This window comes from Priapulus caudatus, unplaced genomic scaffold, assembly GCF_000485595.1.
Source record: "Priapulus caudatus unplaced genomic scaffold, Priapulus_caudatus-5.0.1 Scaffold870, whole genome shotgun sequence".
Lineage (NCBI taxonomy): Eukaryota > Metazoa > Priapulida > Priapulimorpha > Priapulimorphida > Priapulidae > Priapulus > Priapulus caudatus.
The window spans coordinates 105,534-115,863 of record NW_014577931.1 but is presented as its reverse complement, the minus strand read 5'-3'; the positions used below and the strand labels follow the sequence as shown (position 1 = coordinate 115,863).

Sequence of the window (10,330 nt, the reverse complement as noted above, 5' to 3'; positions counted from 1 at the left end):
CTTATAACAGCTTCTAACCTTACCAAGTAAGGGCAGCGTGTAAAAAATAGCAGACCTCGATAGATTTTAATCTAATATCAATAACCAACGCCAATTATAACGTATGCAATTGAGACGGGCGCAAACGTCGCTCTGTAATGCAGTAGTAAGACCGTGAGAAACGTGTAAGCCCATCTGCGTCGTGTCCGCACAGTTCAGAGTTCCATCCGCGTTGACTATAAAATGCATGGCCGGCGACAGCATCGCTAAGACGAAGGGAGCAGCAGGCAGACGACACTATGGAAGGAGCTAGAGCACGAGCAATGATCCTTCTGGCTTTGTCCATGCTCGTGGCCAAGGGACTCGCGGGTAAGTTTCGATTTCAGCTATAAGTGCAGATGTTTTTGATCACATTGTTCACGTGCTGGTACCACGTGTATCTGAAGCTCAGAAAGACCTAGCTATAAATAAGCCGATTGCAAATTACTTCTGATGGAATCAGAACTCTTTTATATGTAATACGCGTAGTTTCTGAAGACTGTTCCTAGTCTGAAAACTTGCTTCTAAGTCCGAGCGAGAAATTTCGCAATGTAATTCGCGATGATCACAATATATGACGATTAAGAATATACAATATTTAACATTTTACGGCGTTTATAAATATAGGTAAGTAATTCATTTACTTGTCAACGCACGCATGGATAATGTTGGTAAATTTGATTGTGATTAACAAATAGCATACTTGCCGGGCCCAAGGATATATAGGTAACATTTAAGGTCTCCAGTTTTTAGTATGGATATACCTATATAATAATAATACAGTGTACTACTAATAATAATATTAATAATATTAACAGATGATAGTAATAACATTCTGCTTTTCTTTCAGTCCCTCTGACCACAGAGTATGACAACCAGTGTGCGAGAACATGTGTTATTCCAGGTAGGCCCGTACTTCCAATTGTCGCTTTCTTGTCGCGATCGTAGGAAACTTGCTATTAACTAAACTTTGTTTTACCTGACCGCATTAGGGGAACTAGAATGCTGTTGTGTCTTTAATACTGCGTGCGCGCATTTTAATCTTAGCTTTAAATGGGATTTCTAAAATTAGAATACTGGAATTAACAGCTCTAGGAAATGTTAGAAATCCTAGATCTATACCTCGCTGATTATAGTGTTTCTCGCGCGCGCGATTAATAAAATAACAAAAATCTGTAAAAGGCGCATATGTGTACCTACCGTATTCGTTGAATACACTCACACTTGTGCCGAAAATTCAATTTTCATGATGTTACGACACTAAAGTAGATGTAAATTTCAAAATGATGAAAGAAATAGTGACAATTTTAGCGAAAATTATTCGAAGCGAGTTTACTTATCTGACGAGTAGAGCGTACGTGAGGAACAAGAAAGGTTAAATATCGAAATATCAGTGTAAACTACGTGCGTTAATGGTAAGACCACATGTTAATACTTAGAATTCAGAGATTTACTTGTATATTCTGTGATAAGACAACGCTGTTCGTATTCTTGTCGTATTTTTCCTTTTTCGCAGTACGCACAGAAACTTACTTGTACTTGTTTCCCGAATTAGTGTAAATCTGACATACGATGACTGTCATATAGGTAGATTTGTCAAGCGATTTTACGGACGCGAAACAGGGACTCACAACATTTCAGAATGCAATTCCATTCTAGAATTGCAATGCCAATCTACGAGGCTTCTTTTTTTTAAATTGCTGCGCCATATAATTTTGATGAACTTGTTGAACGCATTGCGCTGGTGATATAGATATCGGTGCTGTCACTCAGTTACGTATCTGAGCGGACAATGAGAGTTCAAGAAACAAGTCGCTCCTATCTCTTCTTATCAGAGTAGTGCGTGCAAGGTAATGCCAAAAAGTCCATGCGCGATCATATTTATCGATGATTATTGTTGAAATCTCTGCAGAGATACGCGCATGTCAATCTCCGGCTGCTAGCTGCTAGCAGTCGCCATCGTTTACACATGCCTCCATAATAAGCCGTGTAACCACACTTGACGCCTGACAGGTTTATCAAAAAGTAAACTCAAATTAGGTTATCAGATCAAGGCTAACGATCAAGCTGGGACGAATGCTCTTTAAAGAGTGTTCGGCAAAGGTTGTTGCAATAACCTGGCGAAAAGCAACCTCGGTTACGAAATCGTAAGGTCAAAAGGTCACCTGCACGATATTGACTACGTGTGTAATATAATAACAATATACGGATCTCGCGGTGATAATCTTGATGCAATCACTAATGTGTCATGTGAGTCATTTGTCTATTTGCATTACGGTAATGGTTGATAAAGTATCCTAATCCTAAAGTAGGTGAAACATTGAGCCTACACACACGCGCGCGCGCACGCACTCACGCACGTATGCACGCACGCACGCACGCACGTACGCACGCACGCGCCCGCGCGCGCACACACACATACACACACACACACACACACACACACACACACACACACACACACACACACACATTGGAATCGTTAAATTCTTTACTTTTTTTTCAGATGAACCCAACTTTAGATATGCGCCTGGCACGACATACGTGTACAGGTACGAGGCAAGCACCTTGACGACATTGCAAGGTGCAATAGATGAAGGCAGTGGATTGCATATAGAAGCCACTGCCGAATTCCAGGTTTTGACCCCCTGTGACATGGTCGTGAAGGTGAGCATATATATACCCAATATGACATATATATATATATATAATATAAATGAATAAATAAATGAATAATTAAATAAATAAATAAATAAATATATATATATATATATATATAGAGAGAGAGAGAGATAGATAGATAGATAGATAGATAGATAGATAGATGGATAGAAAGATATATATATATATATATATATATAGATAGATAGATAGATAGATAGATAGAATAGATAGATAGATAGATAGATAGATAGATAGATAGATAGATAGATAGAATAGATAGATAGATAGATAGATAGATAGATAGATAGATAGATAGATAGATAGATAGATAGATAGATCGATAGATAGATAGATAGATAGATAAATATATGTGTGAAGTAATTTGTAAAAAAGGTATAAAAGACCTATTGATGTTGTTCTTTGAAGTCGCGTAAAAATATAATATTTCATTCTTTTTTAACGCGCAATTATTTAAACCGTGCTTTTCTTTGCTTCCTTAGTTGAAGGATGTGTCACTGTACGAAACGGACCCGCAAGATCTCGACAGGAAAATGCTATCCAGTGGGACGAGGGAGTTTAAACAGGCTTTAGAAGAGGAGCAGCTTCGCTTCGCCTTCCAGAACGGCCGTATTGACGACATCTGCCCCACTGCCGGTGAAAAGACCTGGGCGTTGAACATCAAGCGCGGTATTCTCTCGGCTTTCCAGAACTCGATGAGCAATCTGAATGAGGACAGTCACGTGACCGAGGTGGGTGCCCGCTATAGATATATATATAAGAAATAATAGATATAAAGTAGAAAGAATAATAAGAGAATGCGGCGTTTTGGACACGCGTTTAACCTCGTGGCCGTCTGTACAATTGAGAAATTGTGCTGCAGTACAATAACTAATTCGTACTTATACGGTGTTGTATATTGGCACATATATGTAAACAATATATGAACATGAATTGTTTCAGTGTTGTTGTTGGTGTTGTTGTCGATGATAACAATTTAACATGAGTTTGATCAGAGCTAGGATACTAGAACTCAGCAGGCAGCTTTCTCCAAGCTGAAGATTCTTTATTGAGATTTTATTATTTCATAGTCTATGCCTTCTATGTTCGTCTCTAGATGGACGTAGCTGGTAACTGTGAGGCACACTACACAGTTGAAGAGAAGTATTGGGATCGTACTACGATCAACAAGACCAAGCAACTCACAGGCTGCACAGAACGCCATGGTCAGTTGACCTCCATCCAGACTAGCCCATACTACGTGGACTCGGTAAGTTTTCATTCAGCGCTGATATTAACACAAACTTATTGACTGAAATGAACTTGGTTGGAGCCGAATTTTCACGAGTTAGAAGATAACGTAGTGGAATAGCATCGTTGTAAACACCTGCTATTTTATCGACTTCGAATGAAATTGTCCGGCGATACATTAATTCTTACTTGACCAGTGAAAAGATGACCTGAACTTACAGTGGTGGACGCATTACTGAGCTGCGCTTACAGAAAATCATTCGTTATTCTTCGTAGGATATCCAGTCGCTGCCTTTGATCGACAGCTCGCACCACTGCCAGCAGATCATCAATAACAAAATCCTGAACAGGGCTTACTGCAAGGAAAGTCACCTATTCAAGCCTTTCAGCAAGGACCAGGCAGGAGCTGTTACTACCACCAAGCAGACGCTGACCTATATGGAATCCTACATTGGTGCCCAGAGTCGCATGGGTAAGCTAAATCGACCTCTCTCGTGTGAAGAGCTCCAACGAGATATTCGTATATTCCAGTCACCTACACCCTCTCCCAAACTCTAGCTACCTTGTTAAGCATTTCCATTATATATGGACCAGTCCGTCATTTAACAGTGAGTGATAGACAGCATTTCTGTGCTCACCCTTTACGTGGCATCAAAGCTACAACGCGACTGAATTCCTGATGCGTTATATTTTATCAGCATTGTCTATTAACTTGTTTAACTAATATGTTACCTCCAAAATGTAATTAAATAAAGTAATTTGAATGGAATTGAATGGAATTGAATTGAATTTTGTCCGGGTGATCTATTGTTGATCTTGCATTTCCCGTGATCGGTGGTGAGTGACGCATAGTCAATGACTCTTTTGCAGACTACATCACTCATCGCACTACGATGCTGTTCGATCACAAGTACAACGGCGAGCAGAACAAGAACTACGAGAACGAGGCTGAGATGGTGCTGCGTGAAATCTGCGGGAAGGCAGGCGATGACATCCGTCCTGAGACTCCGCACATGTTTACTAGCCTTGTCTACAAGCTGCGAGAACTCAGCGCCGACCGTCTACGCTCCATCTACGGACGCATCGACAACATCTGCCCTGGACACGCCAAAGCAAAGTACGCATAGCAGCTAAGTATAGCAAAGTGTACAATATATACGATATAGATGCTATACATACAATATATACGATATAGATACTATCAAGAGCGTATAAAGAAGCTTCTTTATACGCTCTTGATACTATATATACAATATATGCATCTACGGACGCATAGACAACATCTGCCCCGGACACGCTAAAGTAAAGTACACCTACAATATATAGCCGTGTATAATATATAACACGCGTACAATATATAGCCGTGTATAATATATAGCACGCGTACAATATTTAGCCCGCGTACAATATATAGCCATGTATAATATATAACACGCCTACAATATATAGCCGTGTATAATATATAGCACGCGTACAATATATAGCCATGTATAATATATAACACGCCTACAATATATAGCCGTGTATAATATATAGCCGTGTATAATATATAGCACGCGTACAATATATAGCCGTTTATAATATATAACACGCGTGCAATATATAGCCGTGTATAATATATAACACGCCTACAATATATAGCCGTGTATAATATATAACACGCCTACAATATATAGCCGTGTATAATATGTAGCACGCGTACAATATATAGCCGTGTATAATATATAACACGCCTACAATATATAGCCGTGTATAATATATAGCCGTGTAAAATATATAGCACGCGTACAATATATAGCCGTGTATAATATGTAGCACGCGTCCAATATATAGCCCGCGTACAACATATAGCCGTGTATAATATGTAGCACGCGTCCAATATATAGCCCGCGTACAATATATAGCCCGCGTATAATATTATTATATAGCACGCGTATAACGCCTTCAAATTATTGAGCGACAGATATATTCATAGTTGTAATATGGTTAATACTGCGCAAGTTTACTTGCGATAAAGTAAATTTAATTTTTCATTCAGCTAAGTTGCTGCTGCGTTTCGTGGTTACGAACTAATTTATTGTTGTGCTATCCGGGCTACATTAATTGTATATTCATGATTACGTTATGCATCGCAGGCAATTCTTCTTGGACGCTATCCCGATGGTTGGAACTACAGGATCAGTGAGTATGATTCGAGAACTCATCAGCAGTGGCCAGGTAACTGGTGTTGAGGCTGAAATGTGGCTCACCTCTCTCGCATTCCTGAAGACGATCAACAAGAACATGATCTTGGAAATCACGGTAAGTTAAACCAAGTATAGTCACTTCTAGTCCACGAAATTTTGTAACGTTGTTCATAATCAACGTGAAATCCGATTCCATCAGCCGATCATTGTAAAATATCTATATTTCATCGATCTCTCGCACGACGTAACGACTGTAAAGCTCAAGGGTATTCTACTCACTTCTAAATAGGCTAATATGTAATAGGAAGCATCACCTAATGGCAGTCGTCTCTTTTACAGCCACTGTTGACCAACAGGGCTGACCGCAAGACCGTTCTCTCCATCACATCAATGGTGCACAGCTATTGCAAGGTTAACACAGCGTGCGCAGAGGAAAGTGAAGTGCAGACCGTCATCAGTGCCCTAGAGGGAATGATCAACTCCCGCTGCATGGTCCGCTCCCGCCAGGAGAGTGACCAGGTGAGCACCACGACGCCATCTTACAATACTCAGTCATCGTAATTTTTTCAATTGCACAGCTGCTCACCTGACCGCAGCGGGTATACATATTTTCTGCAATGTACAAGTTCGCGGGGATGTATTACGTCACATTTCGATGATTCTCTGTAGATACGTGATTTTGCATTCTTAAAAAGCCACCAAATACGCGTTCACTGAACGAAATCGCATTCAATTTCGCCTGTTTAATTCTGTTTTCATTAGACTTATGTAACGTAGATAATATCGATGCAGACTGTTAACCGACGGTTGTTTATTTATAGATCGTCATGGCCCTGAAGGGTCTTGGCAACATGGGTCGCGTCATCTCCTCTCTGCCAACCATCAAGAGATGCTTCCAAGAGTCCAGCAACCCCATTGATGTTCGTCTAGCCGCGATCGAAGCATTCCGTCGTCTGCCCTGCACTACTAACGTGAGTATGAGCATCGAAACCAGTACTATCGAAACATGAATTCATTTCATTCGAGAAATGCGCATAGGGTTACAGTGAGAAGAGGGCACCACCCCGCTGGATAAGCCATCTACATTTTGCACCGTTTTGTACCTGTAGCGCGATGAACTGCTAGCCACCTATGTATCACCTGATGAAGATACCGAGGTACGCATCGCTTCCTACCTGTCAGTCATGGCCTGCCCCACCCCTGATACCATCACCAAGATCAAGGAAACACTGCAAAAGGAGGAGGTTAACCAGGGTAAGCATACATATCTGCTCATTTATTGCATTCATATGTAAAGCTTACATTCCAACTGAATTTTCTTCCCCAATGTTAGTAACAACAACAACAGCAGCAGCAGCAGCAGCAGCAACAGCAACAGCAGCAGCAGCAGCAGCAGCAGCAGCAGTATAGCAGCAGCAGTAGCAGCAATAACAACAACAGCAGCAGAAACAGCAACAGTAACAGTAGCAGCAGCAGCAACAACAACAACAACAACAGCAACAACAACAACAACAACAACAGCAACAACAACAACAGCAGTAGCAGCAGTAGCAACAACAACTGCAGCAGCAGTAGTATGCACTAGATGAGTGTTCTGCTGATTCATTCATTATTAATTTGCAGTCGGGTCGTTCGTCTGGACCCATCTCAGCAACCTCAAGGAGACGTCTGACCCCATGAAGCGAGAAATCCGCGAGATTCTCGAGGACCACACCCTTCAGGAGACGTTCAACAAGGACTCCCGCAAGTTCTCCCGCTTCTACGAAGGCTCTCTCTTCTCTGAGATGCTCAACACTGGAGCCGTCGCAGAGGGCAGCATTGTCTTCTCACCCGAGTCATACATCCCACGCTCTGGAAAGTTCAACATGACCGTGGACCTCTTCGGCAACTCCATCAATCTGTTTGAGGTAGATGGCAGCACCATGCGCTCGTTATTAGCATTAGCGTTAGAATTGGCATCCTTGGCGTTGTTTATAGGTATTTTGACAGTGTTTACGTATTATTTAATTTTCACATTCAAGCATGCGTGCAATTAAGATATGCCAGCAACTACTTGCCATAATTGCACTCATAGAAGTTTTTAAGCGAATATAAAACAGAATTTGTATACGCCAAAACACGTTGAGTGGTAATGATATACATTTAACCATTTATATTAATTATTGAACATTATTAATTGATGTCGCAATACTAGATTGGTGGTCGTCTCCAAGGCATGGAGTTCTTGCTCGAGAAGTTCTTCGGACCTAACGGCTACTTCCCAGAAGAGAGAGTGACCAACCTGTTGGAGGGCCGCCAGAAGAAAACCCCAGTGTCGAAAGTTCACAACCAGGTAAGCATCTCTGCGCGACGATACCTGTACGGAACATGTACAGTGGGATGGGGGGATTGTTCCAGAAGTTGCATGGAAAGCTGCTAAAATGTCGACATTTGTAGATCATGTCGGCCGACATAGACATTGATATAGAATAAAATCACAGGTTATTGTCGGGATGTATAGTATTTATTTAAAATCCTGGTAGTACGCGAACGTACATACGCGTACGTGAAGAATTATCGCAGATAGGCCTACGCCATATATATATTTTCGATTATTATTTTATTATCGAATTATTTATAATATTAATTTCGATTGGCTTAGTTTGGTCTGGACATGGACGAGCCTCAGGGTAACGCCTACGTTAAGATCTTCGGCAATGAGCTGCGCTATTGGGACTTCCACGGTATGGAAGAGCTCCTTACCATGAAGGACACCCTCAACTACATGGACCTCATTCTGGAATTGTCAAAGGTTAGCGCATAATTAATCCACGTTGTGCGTTGTTTATAGAAATATTATTATAATATTATTATTACATTATTATTATTAGTATTATAATATTATTATTATTATTGTGAACTACATGGACCTCATTTTGGAATTGTCAAAGATTAGGTCACATAATTAATCCACGAATGTTGTGTGTTGTTTATAGAAATATTGAAGCCACATGAATCTTCACTATATTCTCTCCTACTTCATCTAATATATAAATAAACACTCGCGTGTTAAGTCTTAGTATTCCAAGCTGAAAACAAACGCATGGCTTCTGTTACACAGGAACAGAACTTTGAGCTGACAAAGAGTGGCATCTTCCTGGACACATCTCTGATCGTACCGACACTGACCGGTCTGCCAATGAACCTGAGCGTCAACGGAAGTCTGTCGATGAACATCAAGGTCAACGGCAAGATGGACATCCGTCAGATCGTTGCCTCCCCACGTAGCTGCGACGTCCACGGAGAAATCAAGCCAAGGTGAGTGTTTCCAGTCGTAAAGTTTCGCGTGTTTCAACAAGCGTGAGTGAAAGGTTTGTGTTGTGTTTATATCTGAGATGTGGATGACAACCATGCACTTACGCGAATATTGTTTTGTATGGGCTATGTCAACCTCGTAAGACGTCTAGCATTCCCCTACAAAGTCATGATATTTTAAACTCAATCAGTCACTGATAAACATCAGCTTGCCGTCAGTAAAAACTAGGAGACGAAGCGAAACCAGAAAATCTACAGCAAAACGTCCGAGTGATACTTGGTCTCTTGTAGAGATTGGACAGTGATTGCTAGCTTTTGTAATTTACACGTATTTTCCCGCCACGCAGCGCTGCCATCGAGGTGAGCTCAGTGATGAGCGTAGACGGCTTCGTCACCAGCACCGGACTGAAGATGGTGTCGACACTGCACTCCTCTACCGCCGCCAAGGGCAAGCTGCAGATGGAAGACGGAGAGACATTCAAGCTGAACATTGACATTCCCAACGAGAAGATGGAGCTGTTCAGCGTAGAGTGAGTAGTGTTCTTATCAAGGATTTTCGGCTTGAAATGTTTCAGTTTGTGCATATGTAGCAATACACACACACGCACACACACGCGCGCGCGCGCACACATACACGCACACGCACACGCACACGCACACGCACACGCGCACACGCACACACACACACACACACACACACACACGCACGCACACGCACACACGCACACGTAAACGCACACGCACACACGCAAACGTACACGCACACGTACACGCACACGCACACACACACACACACACACACACACACACACACACACACACACACACACATAAATATATATATATATATATATATATATATATATATATATATATATACGTACTAACTTACGTTACGTTACGTAACGTTCGTTCGTGAC

General features: G+C 41.4%; 1 protein-coding gene across 1 annotated transcript in view; it reads left to right on the top strand.

The window, feature by feature from the left end:
* The first annotated feature begins 278 nt into the window (after nt 1–278).
* LOC106814086 overlaps nt 279–10,330 on the top strand; it is a 29,064-nt gene continuing 19,012 nt past the window's right edge. The window contains exons 1-16 of the mRNA XM_014818363.1: nt 279–348; nt 869–922; nt 2,525–2,685; nt 3,183–3,431; nt 3,797–3,949; nt 4,207–4,402; nt 4,801–5,047; nt 6,066–6,231; nt 6,456–6,635; nt 6,938–7,087; nt 7,226–7,370; nt 7,740–8,023; nt 8,311–8,448; nt 8,758–8,907; nt 9,217–9,413; nt 9,758–9,940. Of these exons, the coding sequence (XP_014673849.1) occupies nt 279–348; nt 869–922; nt 2,525–2,685; nt 3,183–3,431; nt 3,797–3,949; nt 4,207–4,402; nt 4,801–5,047; nt 6,066–6,231; nt 6,456–6,635; nt 6,938–7,087; nt 7,226–7,370; nt 7,740–8,023; nt 8,311–8,448; nt 8,758–8,907; nt 9,217–9,413; nt 9,758–9,940 (2,723 nt within the window). The remainder of the gene's footprint in view (nt 349–868; nt 923–2,524; nt 2,686–3,182; nt 3,432–3,796; nt 3,950–4,206; nt 4,403–4,800; nt 5,048–6,065; nt 6,232–6,455; nt 6,636–6,937; nt 7,088–7,225; nt 7,371–7,739; nt 8,024–8,310; nt 8,449–8,757; nt 8,908–9,216; nt 9,414–9,757; nt 9,941–10,330) is intronic.